Below are 19,414 nucleotides of genomic sequence, written 5' to 3' on the forward strand. Positions count from 1 at the left end.
AAGCCATGCAGGGAGACGCGAGACAACTCGTGTCTCGCGAGTCGGGCTCACTTGGAGAGGTCAAGGGGTGGCTTTGGGGATGCATCATGTAAAATTAAAAACACATTCATATTATTTAAGTTAGTATTTTTTTTTTCTTGTTGTCACTATGCACTAAAATATATAAGTGGTCATAATTAACTAATTTTCCATTTATTTATTTACTTTCTTCCAAATTTGAAATCATTTCCCTATTCTCAACGTTCAAACACGATGTATCTTCATAATTAGCCATATCAATTTGTTTGTTTAGAGTTTAGACACACAAATATATTGATTTCCATAAAACGAAATCATACGTAAGTACTAATTTGATTTTGATAAACAAACTACTAAAAATTAAACAACAACGGATTAATATGATTACATAATTTTTTAAACAAACTGACCACATAAAGTTCATGACAAAAATAACTTCCAACTTATACGAAACAAATTATACAATTTGACTAAAATAGACTATATTTTTAACTCTCCTTTAAATTGATTTACGGTATCATTATCGGCTTTAATAATTTTATTTTGTTTCAACTAGCTAATCTTTTATCTTTTATTTTATTAGAAAAATAGTCTATCAAGCCGAAATAAATTAATTAACCTAATCAAATTAATTAATTTGAATTTGAAAGACTATTTTTGTAAAATAAATTAAATTAATCTAATCAATGAATTAATTTTGGTAGATTATTTTTTAATAAAATGAAATTTTGACTTATTTTTTTTATTATTTAAGAAAGTGAACCATTCATTGAGTTATTAATCTATCGCCTCTAAAAAATTATTATAATAAGCTCACGGAATGAAAAAAAACAAAAAATAAATAAAACGTTAATTTCGAACTAACACGATTTCTTAATCAGATAGGAGACTATACCATATTTAGACCCGCACGATAAAAATAAATAAATCAAATGAAAAAAGCAATGCTTCACTATAATGATTCCCACACAAGAATCAAAGCAAATATAATATTGACCGTTCGATGAAATTCAGATCTTCTAAAAATGTGTTTGGACAATTAGTCAATGTAATCAATGGGTCTAAAGTTAGGACACACAACCGCCTTGAAGCAACTAAACTTATCTCGGAAATAATATCATTTAGATGTCCAAGTCATCGAGAGGGACCAAAAGAAAAAGAAAAGAAAAAATAAACCCAATCTACACGATCGATCGGAAATTTCTTCGTTTCTCTTCCATTCCATCATCATCATCTCCAATCTCTCCCGTCGCGGTTTCTCGGCTGTTTCGCCCAAAGGCCATGTCGGAGAGTCCGTCTCAGCCTCAGCCCCAACCGGGTTCACCGTCGTATTGGTGCTACCAGTGCAAGAAAAGCGTCTCCGTCGAAACCCTAGACTGCGACACCGACATCGTCTGTTACGAGTGTAAAAGCGGCTTCGTGATCGAATCGGTTCCCGCGCCAGTACAAATCGAGTTCAACAATCTCTCGCCGGAGGCGATCGAATCCGGCTTCTCCGACCCGGCCGACGCGCCGCATTTCGCCTCGCAGTTCCTCCAGGTCCTGCGATTCTTCGCCGAGAGCGGAACCGACGACGACGCGCCGCCGCCTCCTCCGGCGGAGACTCATAGTTCGCCGGACGATGATTTCCTCCGGATCGAGATCGATGGATGGAACGTCGAGGAAGGGGAAGGGAACGAAGAAGAAGGCGACGGAGATCGGTCGGAGAATGAGGAGGAAGAACTGAATCGGACTCGCCGCCGCCTCCGAGAGTCTCTCCGCCACCGGCTCCGTGATTTGATGACTCGCGGCGCCCTCGAAAGGAACCGGATGGTGGATTGGGCCGATATCCTGACGGACCTCGACGAAAACTCGATCGAGTTTCACCTGGAAGTACCTGAATCGGAGGAAGGCTACGTCGGAAACCCCGAGGACTACGTTGACGCCACAGGCTACGAAGCGCTGCTTCAAACCCTAACGGACAGAGACGGCGGCGGAAGGAGAGGAGCTCCACCGGCAGCCAAGTCCGTCGTGGCGGCGCTTCCGACCGTGGTCGCGGCGGAGAAAGAAGAAGCTATCGTCTGTGCGGTCTGCAAGGACGCCGTGAGCGTCGGAGAGGCGGCGAAGAAGTTGCCTTGTGGCCACAGGTATCACGGCGATTGCATTATCCCGTGGCTTAGCTCCCGAAATTCGTGCCCTGTCTGCCGATTCGAACTTCCCACGGACGATCCGGAGTACGAGGAGGAGAAATTTAGGGCTTCTGTTAGGTCCAGAGCTTCTGGTTCTCGTCAACAAGGTAATTTCTATGATTCGCTCTCCGATTAAGTAAAACTGCTTTTGGTTTCGGTATCCTTCGTAATAATCTAAACCACGATATATTCTGCTTTGCTTCTGTTGCTCTTCCTTTGTTGTAATTTATTGCTTTGTATTGTCTTGTTTCCGTTCGGTCTGTTTAGTTGGTAGATAAACAATGGAAGAAAGAAAGTTAAATGTTTACTTTCTATGTAAATATATATTTATGTTCTATCTGTTTGGTGTTCATGGTGGCGGGGAAAGTGTTTTGGTTGTGATCCATTGGTCCGTTGTCATTGGATTAGCACTGCGATTGTCAATCTGAAATTCTGAATCTCAGAAGTGACACGTTTGTTTGTTGTTTATATGTCGAAAAAGTTGCTTGTGAGGTTGTAATTTATGCACAGCTGTTGTAATAAAGTTGATGAGTTTTTATGTTGAAATGAGTTACAAGTTTCAGAAGCTTGATCGTATAGAATCTCGTATCTGATGGATTCAAAGATGGGTTTAAGAGGCAGCAAAAAGTTTCCATTTTTCTGTATAGACTCGGTATTTAAGAAGGCTCATTGACTTATAATTTGCTGAATGACTTTGGTTTGAACTTTTAGTTTAGAGACCGAAGGCTTATTGCTTAAGAAAAATGCGATTTTGGACGCCCTTTCTTTTCTTAGATTAATGGTATGTGCCAAGTATAATGTTTTTAGGGTTTATAAGTACAAAGCAGTGTATATACTATATATCGAGAGTTCATGCTGAAGTGATATAATGTAACGCATAGACGCAAGTTTAGTGCAAGTCGGGCACCACAGAGTCATTGACTAATCCATATTTTAAGTTTTAACTAGAGAAAACATCCATTGGATGATGGACTAAACTTAGTTTTGACTTTTGAGTTTTGACGAGGCCTTTCTTAAAAAAAAAAAAAAAAAACCCTAAACTTAGTTTCGATATTTTAGTTTCAATGTATAATATATATGCTCCAATTTTATTTTTTATTTTTTATTTTTTTTTATTTTAACATTTAATCCTTTGAAAATCAGACCCCACTGTCTTTAACATTTAATCCTTTAATTTTTTTAATTTCTTTATTTGACCAAAAAAAATCTCAATCTTATCCAATTTTTATTTTGTATTTTACTTTGTATATTAAAACAAACGGCAATGAGTTTTTTACTGAGTAATTTAATTAAAGAAAGGAAATTGTTTGAAGCATTATAGTTTTCTAGAAATTACAAGTTCAATTATTCAAATTTTAAACAGTCTAATTTATGTATAATATTATAATAAAAATATGGTCTTATGTCTAACTTTCTATTATAATTATAATGACTTGTTTTAATTTGAACTATTTTTTTAATTATTAGGAAACTGACCGAAATTTTAAGATTAATCACAGGAATAATATTTTTAAAGTGCAACATTACTATAATAAACGATAGTTTAAATTTTTTAAAAATAGCGTTTTTAAACTGTAAAAAGCTATTTGAGATATTTTTCTAAAAATGAAAATGTAACGCGTAAATGTCAGTTTCGTGATTAATTTTTCAAAAGCATTAATACATGCAATTTCCAAGTTCCGGACTACCCATTTCGCTTAAACCCCAACATTTCAGGCCCAATAGTGGATGCCGAAAAGCCCGTTTTATGCCCGTTTTATTTTATTTATTTTGTTTTATCGTTTTTAATAGCAGTAGTACAACAAAAGCCTCTTAGTTTAGGTCTTCTAAAAAAAAAAAAAACCATTTCAGCGCGACGTCGTTGAGCCGCTATACTAAACTCTCCAAAACCCTGACTCAAAACCCTTCACCAAGTCTCTTCCATGTCTTCTAGCTTCGTTTTCGACCCTCCAAGTGACGAGGAGATCGATAACTCAGAACCTGAAAACGACGAACAAGGCCAAGAGCCAAATGACGACGAAGGTGCGGATGAGCCGCGATTAAAGAACTCCGGCCAGTCGCCGTGGGACTTCGCTTCCTACTCCGAGTCCGTCGCCGAAGAGCACGCTCGCCGCAGCACAACTTCCATCGATGATAAAATTACCAAAGCCATTCAGCGACGCTCCGATCAACCGTCCAACGCCGTCGAAGAAGACGACGGCGACGACGAGGAGAGCGGTGGCTCCGATTCGGAACCAGACAGACAAGTAACGATTTCTACATTTTGTTTCTTCGAAACCCTAGGTGATCTTAATATTAGGTTTAGTAAATTCACATCAGTGCTTGGGTTTCTAGGAAGATTACAGACTCGAGGAAGACGATGATGACACAACAGAAACCACCGTCGATGCTAAGTCGTTTTTCTCACCTTCCGACGAAGCTTCTTTCCAGGCGAATTCCTTCCTGGAACTTAATCTGTCGCGACCGTTGCTACGAGCTTGCGAGGCTTTAGGTTACTCAAAACCTACGCCAATTCAGGTGTCTCTATTGTCTCCTCTTATTTCGTTCGATTTCGGATCGTTTGTCTAAGATTTGGATGAGTAATTAGGGTTTTGTGTATAGGCCGCGTGTATACCTTTGGCATTGGCTGGGCGTGATATATGTGGGAGTGCCATGACTGGTTCGGGGAAGGTAATTGCCTTATAATCTTATTTTTTTTTAAATGATTTGTTCAATGTTTGTGTTGATTTGATATTTTATTATTTCTGTTTATGGTTTTAGACGGCGGCTTTTGCATTACCTACATTGGAGAGATTACTATTCCGGCCAAAGCGAGTACCAGCAATTAGGGTTCTTATTTTGACCCCAACTAGAGAGTTGGCCGTCCAGTAAGTCCTTCATACTTTGGTAGTCTATTAGTGTTTTTTTAACTTGTTTGGATAAAAAGGTGCTATTTGTTGTGGCCATAACTATTGTCATTTTGTGGGGCATTTTTCTGTTGTCTTGTTGATTGCTAAGTGTTCTAAAAAATCGCTTTGGATTAAGGAAATAATTCATGATTGGAATGTTGTTTTTATAGGTTCTATGATGTGATTTTACGGATGGTATACTTTTATTTCCGGCGATTATGTGGATACATAGTCGTGGGTCTTTGACATTGGAAGATCTAAATGAGTCTTAAACTAGGAAAAATGACCTGAACTAGTTATGCTATAAAATATCGAGTATTTATCATAGAATACAAAATGCGGTAATACAATACTATGTACGACACAAATAGATGTGCAGATAAATTTTGTACATGAGAGTTTAAGGTTTCTTCTTACTGTGTTTTTTTTTCAATGGTTAATAAAATTCTTGGTGTCTCTGTGTGATAATGCTCTTCAAAATATATTTTCTTTTTATATTTGTTCTTGTTATTATATTGGATACTCAGATTTACATTTAAAAATGGAATTTCAGGGTCCATAGTATGACTGAAAAGCTCGCACAATTTACTGATATCAAATGTTGCTTGATTGTCGGAGGACTTTCAACGAAGGTTTGACTGCAAATTTTATTCTACTTAAAAGCTTGAATTCAGCGTAGTCTGTAGACTCTGTACTCTCTTTTGTAGTTGGTGTTGGGTTATGATGCCATGTTTTTTCCAATAATAAACACCAACTGACATATTATACTAATAGAAATATCAAAGAATGAATTACAAGTAGTAGATTTCGGAGCCTTTGACCAGGAAAACTCATCCCTCCACTAAGATATCTCTTACCTTTTCATGATCCCTCCTCCCATAATATCCCCTATTAATATAGTAATGAAACTTCTAATTACTCTATATCAACCCTTTAACATCTATGTATTATTTAAAATCTTAATTGAATATTACCATCAAGTCCCCGGGTCGATTCCCCCTGGACGCAAAAATTGGTGCCATTTGGGTACTCTCCCGTCGGGTCCAACCCGGACACCACGGTCATAAAGAAAGAAAAAAAAAGGAAGGAACCAAATATGCTAAATTTCAGACATTCAAGAAGTGCATGCGGATCAATGAAAAATCTCCCGTCCACTAGACTTATAGCATTTTCATGATCTATATTCTCATAATCAGCCATATTTATATAGTAATACAACTTCTAATTATTTTATATAACGTCTTACAATCCATTTATGATTGTTGTACTCTAAATCTAAGGTCCTGACAAATTTTTACGCTAATGCGAATTTTACTAGGTACAAGAAGCAGCCTTGAGATCATTGCCAGATATTGTTGTGGCTACGCCAGGTCGTATGATAGACCACTTGCATAATTCTATGTCAGTAGAAATGGACGACCTTGCTGTTCTTATACTCGATGAGGCGGATCGTCTTTTGGAACTCGGATTTAGTACTGAAATTCAAGAGCTGGTAACGACTTTTCACCCATCTTATTCTTATTATCCTGGTTCATCTCAATGAACACAACTTGCTACTAATCTCTTGTTACAGGTCCGGCTGTGTCCCAAAAGGAGACAAACCATGCTTTTTTCAGCAACAATGACTGAGAAAGTAGACGAGCTTATCAAGCTATCCCTGAACAAACCCTTGCGCCTCTCTGCCGACCCGAATACAAAACGACCAAAAGCGTTGACAGAGGAGTAGGATTCATTTCTTGTTCAGTATCGCACATGTGCTAATCACCTTTGATTGCATTTTCTGATATTGAAGTGAATTTAATGGCTTGACTATCACGTATGCTTTGTTACAGGGTAGTTAGGATACGGAGGATGCGGGAGGTAAATCAGGAGGCAGTCCTCCTTTCATTGTGTTCTAAGACATTTACATCCAAAGCAATCATCTTCAGGTGTCAACTGTTAGCTTGAAAGACTTTGTTCGTTTTTTTATTTCAACTATTTTCTATCATTGTGTCTTCAATTTGACAATGTTTTATCTGATTTTTTGTATTTGTTGCCGACGGCAGTGGAACAAAACAAACTGCACATAGGCTGAAGATTTTATTTGGTCTAGCTGGGTTGAAAGCTGCTGAGCTTCATGGAAACCTGACTCAAGTCCAGCGTCTTGATGTGAGTAAACTTGATATTTCTACATTTTGATAGCAGGTCATTTTTCCTAGCTTTATATGTTGTCTTACCTCTTCTCCATCTTTCGTTGCTTCCATTTTTTTTATGGCAGGCTATAGAACTCTTCAGGAAGCAGGAAGTTGACTTTTTAATTGCATCTGATGTGGCTGCTCGTGTGAGAAACATTATCATAGTTTTTTTTAGCTCGTTAGTTCATTCTAGTTTTTGCTTGTTTGTTTTATAAATTGATCCTTTTCTATTTGCATTTTGAACATTGGGTGTTTTGCGTATAGTATTGATATTGACATGATAGTTATGTGTCAGATCTACTCTTTATTTCTCACTCACAGCATAAAAAACTGTTAATTGACATTTTTGTCTTGTTTTTTGTTTCTAGGGGCTTGACATTATTGGTGTCAAAACTGTGATAAATTATGCATGTCCTCGTGATCTTACAAGGTATGTTGTTAGGTTTTGTCCTTACCAATTAACCTAAGTTTTATTTATTAATTGGTATCATCACCAATTAAGCTTGCGAAAAGTAATGTACTTACAATGGGATTATTTTTTCCAGCTATGTTCATCGAGTTGGTCGTACAGCAAGAGCTGGTAGAGAAGGTTATGCCGTCACATTTGTAACAGACAATGATCGCTCCCTTTTGAAAGCTATTGTGAGTGTCATCTTATGCAATTTAACCTTGCGTAAAATTATTGGTTTATGTTTCCTGGTAAAGCCTACACGTAGGATTTAGTTGAATTTTTTGTTCATGTATCCAAGAACAGTCTACAGGTTATTCTGTGATTTTTCTAGGGGCTGAAGTATACCTAACAAGAAATTTATTTTTATCATATATTATAAGTATGGCACTGTGTCCGTTTTCATTTCTGAACTCTATGAGTTTGACTTGACAGGCAAAGAGGGCTGGTTCAAAGCTTAAGAGCCGTATTGTTGCTGAACAATCACTGATCAAGTGGTCTAAACAGATTGAGCAAATGGAGGATCAAGTAAACGTGATTCTTCTAGAAGAGAGGTGTACATCTTTGTCGCGTATGTGATAATTTTATCGTCATCTTAGCATAGAGCTTATCAATGCCTGATTATATGTGTAGGGAAGAGATGGCACTTAGAAAGGCTGAAATGGAAGCAACCAAGGTATTTGATTTGAATCATTTCTTTTTGACGGCATGCTTGATTTAGTTTCCACTTAATATCCAGAAGCCTCTTTTTGTATACCATGAAGCTAAAAAGAATTAATGTATTCCAGGCTGAAAACATGATTGCACACAGGGATGAAATATTTTCACGCCCTAAGAGGACATGGTTTATCACTGAAAAGGAGAAGCTTCTTGCAGCGGAGGCGATTAAGGTAACCAACCACCACTGTAACTTTCCAGTCAATATTTCCTTTTTCTTATACTATAAATGACTGTTTGATACGTGGCGATTGTAATTTTATTTATTTTGGCAGGCATCTTTAGATAAGGGAAAGGTAACTGGAAATCAAGTCACGAGTGCTCAAAAAGCTGAAGACCTCAAGATGAAGGAGAAGAGGAAACGAGAACGCGAGGTGACAACTAAAATAACTTCCAGCTCTACTGTTATATAGTCCATCAGAAAATCATTTGGCGTAATTGTAAAAAAAAAAAAAAAAATGATTTTAACGATTCATTCTCCACCCATCCACAGAAAAATTTGCCCCGTAAACAGCGACGAAAGCTTGAGGCAGCTCGAGAAATGTTGGAGGAACAAAATGAAAGAGCAAAGTCTGAGGTGTGTTTTCATTGGTTACTAACGTTCTGTTATGCAGATTCTATCATTTCATTTTGTTATAAGTTTCATCTTTTGTTGTTGGAAAACAGAAGGAAAAAGGTGGCGTGAAACTTGTTGACGTTGCTTACCGGCGTGCAAAGGCTGTCAAGGCCAAGAAAAGGGCCGAAGAGTCTGGCAAGATTCCGATGAAAAGCGGTAACAAGAATTCAAAGCCTCGTTCGTCTCAGAGATCTCAGTCAAGGACGGAAGAGATGAAGGAACTATTCCAAGGTGACATGAGTGAGAGGAAGCAGAAAAGAAGTGGTCCTGGATCAGGAAAGAAGCCCAGTCATTCTTTCAAAAGCAAGTCAAGGTACGCCCACTAATTTCCGTTTCCGTTGTTTAGCATATATTTGCTTCTATTCATACTATCACTGAAACTGCCAACGAAACTGGTTGCAATGGATTATAGTCTTTAGGGTATAACATGATTAGAGTCAAGTATAAGAACTCAATTGCACCAATGAACGACTGGTAGTAACACGGGTAACTCGAAAGACGCTTGGCTCTCCCATCCTAGAGTTCATTTACAGTAAACTTATTTCCAAACAGTCCGATAGAAATCTGATCACAATATATCTTTGTTCAAACTAACTTGCCAAGTAGGATGCTAAGCTATTTTATTACATCACTAATTAAATGCCACAAAATCCTTTTCTTATCAAATCGTTTCGCTCGAGTAAAACATAATCGGATCGGTGTGGAAGACTAAACAATTCCAGAGTTATCTTGTTTTCTTCCTAGATATCGTTTGCACGATGTATCTGCTTTTTCTCATTATTGTCATCGAATATGGACGAGTCATGCCATTAAAAAGTCGTTATGTCTTATCCAATGCCATTGACTTTTTTTGGATGGGGTCAATTCGACAGGTATAAGCGGAGGTAGGGAACACTACAAGACTGCAATATCTCAACTCAGTGCCAATATGTTTGTCCTTTTCAGGAGGAAACAAATTTTGATAGGTTTGGTCGGGGTCCCTCTAATTTATTCCTCTGTAACACTGTTTATTTATTTATGTAATTTATTAATTCAACAATTTTGGTGCTCTATGGGGGCCTAAAGAACCAGTCAGTATAATAGGGAATCATTTCTCTCTACAGCACCCCAGCCTTATGTTCGAAGTTTCCTCCATGAATTTAGAGAAAACCAAAGATCAATGCCTGAGTATTATTTACCTTCATGTTGTTAAGACAAAAATTAAAGTTGCTTAAAACATGATTAGAAATTGAAGCACATAAAGTAATACCTTTAAAAAATGTTAATTGCTAAATTACAATTTGTTGCAAATTCAAATTGCGCGATGGACTCGAAGAAGCAGAAGTTATCGCTCTACGTCTCGGCTTATTGAAAAGCCCATTGTCGTTTTACGTGGGCATCAAACTTTACGACTTTGTGTCCAGACGCCTATTTAGTATCCAATCCGAAAGATTTCATAATTGATTTCTATTTTAAAAAAATTGTAATTGATTTCTATTCCAATATGAATGGAATTTCTGGGACGCATAAATCTCTTTCTGGCGCGTCTTAAAAACAAGCACGATCTATCCAGCAAAAATGGTTGTTAAAAGCTGTTAGAACAATGATTATCAGCCGAAAATAAATAAAACTTTTAAAAAAAGGAGATGAATTGAGAGAGATCCTAGGGATAAAAAGTAAACAAGTAAATTCTATGTCAAAAAGTCGGGTGAGGTTAAGACGAGTTATTTCTCAATGAAAGAATCAACTTGTCAAAAACATTTAACTTCGTCAGATGATGCCTCTATTTTTCTCCATCTATGAATTCACTGCGAAACCTGTTCCGCAACTTTCTAGAAGCACCACCATAATAATTTAGAGATCCTTTCCTATATCTTTGTGATTTACATGGACAAGAAATTACAGCTACATATCCCAAAGTCTGCTACGCTGAAATGTCCTCTCCCCTATGAAACAGGAAAAAAAAAATGAAAATAAAAATAAAAATTACAATCAGAACAAAACAAAGAACCTAATCTTCTTTCCTTCCAGCAATTAATTGTATAAATCACGTTACATAGACCTTTTTTTTTATTATTAATTTCATTCCGGCATAAACGCCAATGGGCTTACCTGCTCTTCCAGATCATCTTCGGGCATTGGAGCGCAAGTATCAATCAAATCGGCCGTAATCATGAATATCACCAAAACGCTGAACCACATAATTAAAAAAAAAAAAAAAAAAAACGTCTCATCATCTCCACGGCGGTTGTTGCTGGTGGTGCTTGTAGTTGAACTGAAAGCCGTCCCAGCCACCATCCGGCTCCTTCCTCTTTCCACCGCCGGAGGAACTCGAACTCGCTGGAGGCGGCGGCGGCGGCGGCTGATTATTAGACCGCAAATGGTCCTCCATCGGCCTCCCCGGAACGAAAAACTGCCTCAACCCCATTTCCCGACTGTTGGCTCCTCCGTCGATCACGAACCCGCCCGAGTTCAGATCGAAGTTGGGCCGAGAAGGCCCGGCACCGTTGAGGCTCGGGTGTGGATTGTTACTAGCCATGCTCATCATATACGGTGGCTGCTGGGAATACGGCGGAACGGAAGACAGAGTCGCAGACGGCACGAGCTGAGGCATCATCATCGTCGCGGCACGTGAATCCATCAAGCAAGGGATTGGGCCGCCCGGGCCGTACAGGCCCGACGACAGTGACATGGCGGGCCCGTTGTACCCGAAAACCGGCTGCTGCGAGTGGGTGTACAGCCCCGCCGGCGCTAAGCCCAAGAAACTCCCCGTCCCGGTCATCATCGCGGCGGAGTCGACGGCGGGCTCGGCGATGGCTTTTCCGTTCGACAGAGAAGCGAGGAGGGGCTGAGGAACCGCGGCGGTGTCTCTCTTGTTGATCTCCACTCTCGTGCCCATTATGGAAATCACGGAAGAGTCGTCTTGCTTCGGCACGGGAAACGCGTTCACGGCCAGCAGAGACGGCTTGAAGTGGTCTTGCAGCGGTGGCGGGTCGTTGAAAGACGGCCTGTCGTTCAAGTCGAAGTTCCGCATCGACGACGACGGAGACGGGCTTCGGAGCCCGTTCCGGTTGAGCGATGGAAGATGAAGAACGTCGCCGCCGCCGCCGCCATCGTCGGTGCTGTTTAGATCAAGATTGAACCTTTCTGATCTTTTGGGACTGGCTTCGACAGAAGATTCTCCAGAAAGGTGGTGGTGGCCGGAGAACGATGCTGGGATTTGCTTTGCCAAGTCGTCGCCGCCGCCGCCGCCCTCGGCCACGTTCAGGTCGAAATCGAGCCAGTCTTGCCTCTGCTTTGAACTACCGTCGCTCGTGCCCGCAGCAGAGGCATTCTTGTCGGTGTCGGAGTTTCTACGAGGAGAAGCCGGTCGGAAAGCACTTGTACGGGCCGAGCCTTTCCATCCAAGAGTACCCTCGAACTGAAGAGGAGCCGCGGGAAATCCAGGAGCGGTCGTTGGCCTTGAAGCGGAAACGGATATTGTGGTGGATACTGGATTCGCAGGATTTTCCATCTCGTCGGAGCAAACCTCATCGTTTAGATCAAAATCGCAGAAACCCCTTTCTTGAATAACAGCTGTTTCTTGAGCTGCTTTGGTCACTTGAGAGGAGTCTGGGTCGTGTTTACAATCATCTTGCTTTGCTCTATCCTTATTACCACCATTCCTTTCTTCTTCGGCGGGAAGAATTTGCAGCGTTGTTGTCACCTCCTGTGTCGTAATCTTAGAAGAAGGTTGTTCCTGTTCTTCATTAATGGAGTCTGGACTACCGGGTTGTTCTTTCAACCCATCATCCGAGGTTTTCTCAGACGACGAACTGCAAAACGTCCCTTTGGGGTCTCCCACTTCTCTTTCAACCGCCTTGGCGACCTGCCGAGCAACTTCTAGAGGATCGACCCCGTAATCAAGTTCGACATCAGACCTTCTCTTGTGAATAGTATCTGAGCGTTTACTATCCATCACGGGCTTCGAGAACTTGTAAGCATTCCTGAAATCCAAATCCTCTTCGTCACTGGAATCATCATCGTCCTTATCTTCGTCATAAGTTCCGAGGTCCTTCTGCTTAGACACCTTATCCAAATCCTCACCTTCTGTAACTCTACTACCGTTGAGAGACGAGCCCTGCAGAGCCTGTTTGGTATCCATCACGGGCTTCGAGAACTTGTAAGCATTCCTAAAATCCAAATCTTCATCATCACTGGAATCATCAGCATCACCGCCCTTATCTTCGTCATTGGTTCCGAGGTCTTTGAACCTAGACGCCTTATCCAAATCCTCACCTTCTCCAACTACACTACCGTTGAGAGACGAGCCTGGAAAAGCCTCAGAAGCACATTCACCATCTTCAGCCGCAGCATCCTTTGAATCTGACGCAGACGCCATAACGCAATCGGTTCCAGAGTCTTTCTTGTTCCCGTCATTTTTGTTGGCTTCAAACTTGTCTTGCGGTGTAGGTTGCCTCGTAAGGTCGTGAGAATCTTCGGCGTCGATATCAGACGGAGCAGCTTTGGATTCAGGTGGACTGGAAACAGAGGGTTGGAGTTTATCTTCTTGCATGTCAAGCATAGAAAACCTGCCTTCTATTGGAAGGTCTCGCTTTTCTACAGCAGTGTCACTCTTGGGAGTCGTGAAACTAGTCCCCGCAGGAGTTTCACCTAGGGAAGATGTAGAAGAAGCTTCCATCGGACAAGGACTTTCTTGAATAGAACTCGACACAATCGATGAGGCAAGATCCACTCTCTCGCTAAGTTCTGCACTGTCAACTCTTTTGGGTGTGCTAAGCCGAGTGTTCTCCGCATCGATCTTCACCTCATCACCCCTTTCTGGTTGAATATCTGAGCTAACATTTGGCAATATTAGCTCCCCAGAAGGTTCAGCCATGGAAGTTTTCCCCATAAAGGGGTCTTCAGAAGTGGGATTACCAATAGTGGCAGAAGAATTAAGATCTCCTCCTGAAGCAAGCTTTGAACTTCGATCATCAAGCAATACCTCAACCTTTTTAACTGTCTCCTCAACTTCACAGTTAACTGCACCGTCGTCCTTCCCTTGCTCCCAGCAATCAAACAGAATTCTTGCTCTATCCTGTACTGTAGAACTTTTGTGGTCACAAAGATCTTTGACTGTAACCCAGATTCCAGAAGATATCGATTTCTCATCATTAATGTGCAGCTTTTCAAGCGCTTGTAACAGGGTAATGATCGATTCTTCTAGAAAGCTCTCCTCTCTGTCAGTGCAAAACTTCTGCGCATCTTTTAGCCATTTATCAATGAACAAGAGACCCTCTGATTGAATAAATAGATCAAGGCAATCTTTATTCTCCGTTGCAGCAATGGTGCTGGCAACAGCAGTCCACTGCCTGGAAGCATCGCCGACATTCTTCACAGAGCAATCTTTCTCCTTCTGCATTACAGTTACGAGCTCCTCAACTCTAGACAGGGCTGTGAGCCCATCTTTCATCTCAGACAAGGTGAAAAAATCCTCGAGCGTCATACTGCTTCACATACCATGTTTCTCGGCATATAATAAAATTGAGTTCAGCGGTTTTGCTGCTTCTCCCATGCAGAATTGTCGAAGAACTCAGTCGTAAGCTGTCAAATTAGCTCTGAAAATCACAGAATCAAACAGGAGGCATAAGTCAAACAAATGGCTAGAGATAATAGGAAAATAATACGAGAGGCAAAGCATGTCTTTCATACTTAGGTGGTCCCTCTAAACTCCCAACACCTTAAATAAAATGCTTTGTAGTAAGAACCAAACACACAATGTGCTAAAAAGGAATAGCATGAAAAACAAAGTAACCACAGACCCTCGCTAAAACACGATAAAACGAAGGGGACAATTGAACACAAATGACACTGTAAAGGACTTACTCTTACTTCATCAACTAAGACTTGGTTCAAAATTATTAAGATCCCACACAAAATGATAATTACATAGTATGAGATGAACGTTTAATTGCGACTCGTTAAATTATAAAATAAAATAAAAGCCACGTCATAAGTCTAAAATAACCGATATCGATTCATGCAATTTGAAAATTTGTAATATTCTATTACTCCTGGAAAAGAAAGAGTCCCAAATGAAAAAAAAAAAAAAAAAAAAAAAAAACGAGCTGTTCATCCCTATAGTATACTATATTTCTAATACAGTTGCTAGCAGGTCCAAACAAACATTTCAATATTCGGAAATGTACCCAAACTCTTGGAGAAATTTTGGAAATGTCTATGGACACTAATAAATTGATGATGCTCACATGCATACAACATTAAAATCACTCCCACCCATAAACAATATCCTAAACAGGATTTTCTCCATCGTACGGAAATTGTAATAGACGAAAAATAGCCCTATCAGAAGCTAAAAACATTATATATGCAAGAGTGTAATCACACTATTTCATGAACAGCATGTTCTTCATGTTAAATTAACAGCTGTTATTATCCAAAAGTAACGTAATAGAAATAAAACTACTCAATATTTAGCTTGCTATAAACAAAATGCTCAGATGAGAAATGCGTTACCGATCTGTTTTTCAGCGCATAAAATATTCTCTAATCAGTAGTTTTGTGGATTATATTTGTACTAATCCTAACAGAAGGAGAATACTTGGCACGAGACGACAAAAAAAAAAAACGGAAATGCCAGTCTACGTTTTATTAACCAGCTGGCTAGCCTTAAGGCATTGAAATTTCAAAGAATCTAATTCAATTGACAACTAAAACAGAAAACACTTAATAAACTCTGTTTGTCTTCACAAGGAAAGAAAAAATCAAGTAATACGTTAGGCGAAAAGATACTCCTAACTAGAAATCAACCAAACAGCATATTACAGAAATGAAAATAACCACAAACTCGTAATTGTCAAATGCACAGAATATGGACTACACATTGGAATCAGAATTACCAGATACTTCAATGGCCGATGTAACGCCTAAGGATCCAAATAAACAAGTTTCAACTGAAACTTTGCAATTCTTCTAAACTAATCCTGCAAAATGCAAACGAACACTGTAATCAGAACACCGAATAGACGATTATGAGCCTATGGCCAGAAATAAAATTGAAAACTTGTATGTTAGGATCCAAATTCTGCTATTAAAATCACACACAGGTAATACAGATTCTTCAATTTACTGAAAGAAAATCGTTCTATAATAACGACCAAAACAAATTTGAGAAACGAAAATACCAAACCCTAGCGCTAAAAAAAATATGTAAAAACGAAGGAATTAGGGCTTCAAGCTTCAGTAAACCAAAGCGTCGTTACGAAACTCGATTGAACAGTAAAAAACTAATCAGGATTATCGAAAGTCATACAGAACGATACGCGATTAACATCGGTTATCTCGGAAAAATGGAAAGAAATCAATAAAAATTGTATAATGGGAAGTAATCGCGAAGCAGGCGTGAAATTCACCTTCTCCAATGGAATTCGCAAACCCTAGCGCGTTACAAAGGTGTTATTTAGATAGCAAAGAATCAAAAGCTCTCTATATATCTCTTTCTCTCTCTTTTGTGTGTGTTTTGGGGGTTTCTCTCTCTAAAACTGGGGTTTCGTTTCTCTTTTCGTTTTCTTGTCCCGCAAAACCCTCGCTTGTTCCTCAGAAACACTCTCTTCCTTTTTTCCAAACCGGAGAGAGCGAGAGAGTAGAAACGAACGTTTTCTTCTTCGTGTGTTACTAAATTTTTTTTCTTTCTTCTTTTGAATTTGTTTTTTTAATTTTATTTTTCGCCTTAGTTCTCTGAGGTCAGTTTATTGTTGAATGAATTTGTTACGGCACGTGCCAAGCGTGTACTGGCTGAGGCTCCAAGCTCAGCTGGTCGACTCGGTTTCGTGAGCGGACCGCATCAAGTTATTGAGATTAAGATCATATGTTCAACAAATAACGCTTAATATAATTTATAATTTTCTTACAAACCAAGACAACTTATACTTTGATTACATAGGAATCTGTAGCAAAATAACCAAATATTTTTAATTAGATCATTTAAAATGTTATATCAAATATAACATTCTCATATTTAAACATGTTTATTCGATTTTTTAGCAAAAAATAAATGACGGACTAAGTATATAGGCCAATTAATTTATCTTTCCTTAAAATTTTGGCTCAGAAAATAGCCAACTTTAAACCACAACATTTTAGTATTCCTAAAATACTCGTGGCTTAAAACTAAGACTAAATTAGTCAAAACCTGATTCACTTATCGTAAACTAAAACCTAAAAAACATTCGAATATATTGGCGTTTGACTTGTTTTATTAAGATAATGTATCTAATCATTAAGATAATAACTCGAACTACAACAAGACATATATGTGCGGAAAATATATGAAGATTAGTTTGTGGAAACTATCTATTTTAAACAATTTATTCTTCATTTAATGTATTCGAATTTCTTCGATCCCATAATAGAGATGGAAGATTCTATGTTTTCCCTTATAAACTAAACAATAATAACTTCTATGTTTTAGAAAACCTAGTTAGCTAATGTGTACATGTTTATATACAACCTGTTTAAATTATATAAAATTCTAACGATCATCAAGGATTTAGACTTCGATTCGTAATGGTTGAAATTCAAGTTTAGTATACTTGTTGACTCGCAATGGTTCAATATCGACCATTAAACAAATTGTTTTTATGACAAGTTAATTATTGTTCAACGTTCTTCCAAGCAATTTAAAGTAATAACAATGCTAGGAGTAATGTTCAAATCAACACATGTGAAGTCGACGTAATACCCCGTTGCAATTAACAAAATCCACACACATGTAAAACCATGAAAACAATTAAATAAGTTGTTTCATAAGCTTTCCAATGCTTATTCATTTTCAAAATCGGATATCAGAATTAAGAGTTATTTTCAATTGACTGCATATTGAATATAGATGGTCGTAGACAATTAAGAACACTGAGATAAAATTATATTTTTAGTTCGAAAGGTGTTTTTTGTTCAAAGACAAAGACATTAGTTGTACAATTTTATAAATAATAATTAAAAGATCAATTACAAGTATTTTTGCACGTATATACTTGTATCAAATCCTAATAATGTTGAGGAAGACATATCTCACGGTCCTAAATAAGTTCCGTTCTATTTATGAATGCGGGTGGACGCATCTTTATCTTTAAAATATATTTTGAGTTTTACTACATTTAAATGTTTATATTATAGATTATAAATATTTAGCAGGATTATACTTTGAATAGATCGCTGGTCTTCCACTTAAAAAAAATAAAATTTCAATGACGTTACTAATTAATCAACCTACCGTCATTTAATTTTAATTTTTTTTATCAATCTTCAGTCCATTTGGAGGAACTGTTCACATTATCCCTCAATCTTTAGTTATATGAATTGAAATACTAACTATTCCATATGCTAAATTTAGTAAAATGATAATATCTATTTGAGAATAAAACACAGTTTTAGTGCAAAATTCAAAAGTCTTATCAAATAAGCATGATACATAGTCGTACCAAACAACACACTAGTAGTGGTATATCAAAACACAATAAATAAATAAAAATTAAAAAAAGGTTGTAATTTCTGTCGAATTGCTTCATACAATTTGTTTGTATGTATGCGATGGTATGAATAATAAAATTAATAATTGGTGGGAGCGTTAAAAGGACAGTTTTGCACGAGACAACAAAACTGTCAATTCCGTTTTGGTGGGTCTTCATATAATAAGACTAAGAGCGCATCGAAAGAAAGGCCGTGGGGGACAAATTTGGTCTTTGCTGAAAAGGAGACGAGCATGTCATTCTCACTTTCCACTCACGTGTACTCGCACGTGTGGTTTTTTTTTTTTTTTTTTTTTTTTAAATTATATTTGGACTTGTACGATACAAATAAAACTAAATGATACAAATCCGTTTTAATAGAAATTATACAAACATAAATTGGTGGACCTTCAATAAATTATTATGCATGTGAGAATGACTCTACTGTCTTTTCCTTTTTATTTTTGGTGCAATTTTGTACTATTGTTTGATTTTGAGCTGTATCTTTTGCATGCAGTTTTCCGTACTTTTTCGTTTGAGCTGTATCACGATCGGAGCCTTGGGTGAAAATAAAAAAAATAAATTTTAATAAACTACAAAAAAAGAAAAAAAAATCCAAATAATTGTATTATAATTTTATGACCAATATATATATACACTAAATATCGTAATAATACATTGCTCTTTATTAAAATTACAAAAAAAAAAAAAAAAAAAAAACTTTGATATTTTTAATACATGAACCTAATGATTTTACTAGACAACATGCAAAAAAAAAAGGAACTAATATATATGTATGTATATGTATATATATATAATTTTTTTCACCGTACTATTAAATTATGTGGTTGGATGGCCATCTTCTTTAAAACCTCTTAAATTGTTTATATCAATTTT

The 19,414-nt window shown here is 38.0% G+C and overlaps 3 protein-coding genes across 4 annotated transcripts; 2 read left to right on the top strand and 1 right to left on the bottom strand.

Annotated features, from left to right (window-relative positions):
* Positions 1 to 1,150: 1,150 nt before the first annotated feature.
* Positions 1,151 to 2,732, top strand: CIP8 (COP1-interacting protein 8). Its single transcript, XM_089619431.1, has one exon. The coding sequence runs from the start codon at positions 1,300 to 1,302 to the stop codon at positions 2,320 to 2,322; it is 1,023 nt and encodes a 340-aa protein (XP_089475557.1). The 5' UTR covers positions 1,151 to 1,299; the 3' UTR covers positions 2,323 to 2,732.
* Positions 2,733 to 3,976: 1,244 nt separating this feature from the next.
* On the top strand, positions 3,977 to 10,189 carry LOC149392474 (DEA(D/H)-box RNA helicase family protein). Its single transcript, XM_089619430.1, has 19 exons — positions 3,977 to 4,432; positions 4,521 to 4,703; positions 4,788 to 4,856; positions 4,947 to 5,053; positions 5,628 to 5,706; positions 6,393 to 6,566; positions 6,648 to 6,796; positions 6,907 to 7,002; positions 7,120 to 7,222; positions 7,332 to 7,394; positions 7,617 to 7,678; positions 7,794 to 7,890; positions 8,132 to 8,250; positions 8,330 to 8,372; positions 8,485 to 8,586; positions 8,689 to 8,787; positions 8,907 to 8,990; positions 9,080 to 9,342; positions 9,902 to 10,189. Exons 1-19 carry the CDS (start codon positions 4,109 to 4,111, stop codon positions 9,915 to 9,917), a joined length of 2,232 nt encoding a protein of 743 aa, XP_089475556.1. The 5' UTR covers positions 3,977 to 4,108; the 3' UTR covers positions 9,918 to 10,189.
* A 567-nt stretch (positions 10,190 to 10,756) lies between these two features.
* LOC149392475 (Transcription elongation factor (TFIIS) family protein) lies at positions 10,757 to 16,736 on the bottom strand. Of its 2 annotated transcripts, XR_016300141.1 has the most exons (4): positions 16,424 to 16,736; positions 15,911 to 15,994; positions 11,121 to 14,608; positions 10,757 to 10,954 (listed from the first exon to the last, which is right to left on the bottom strand). XR_016300141.1 is itself a non-coding variant. In XM_089619429.1 (3 exons), exon 3 carries the CDS (start codon positions 14,494 to 14,496, stop codon positions 11,242 to 11,244), a length of 3,255 nt encoding a protein of 1,084 aa, XP_089475555.1. In that variant the 5' UTR covers positions 14,497 to 14,608; positions 15,911 to 15,994; positions 16,424 to 16,736; the 3' UTR covers positions 10,757 to 11,241. The 2 variants fall into 2 exon arrangements, 1 of the variants encoding a protein (XP_089475555.1); XM_089619429.1 differs by having other exon boundaries at positions 10,757 to 14,608.
* Between the last annotated feature and the right edge of the window lie 2,678 nt (positions 16,737 to 19,414).

This window comes from Urtica dioica, chromosome 7 (assembly GCF_054948205.1).
Source record: "Urtica dioica subsp. dioica isolate 48M chromosome 7, U.dioica_male_clone48M_v1_H2, whole genome shotgun sequence".
Lineage (NCBI taxonomy): Eukaryota > Viridiplantae > Streptophyta > Magnoliopsida > Rosales > Urticaceae > Urtica > Urtica dioica.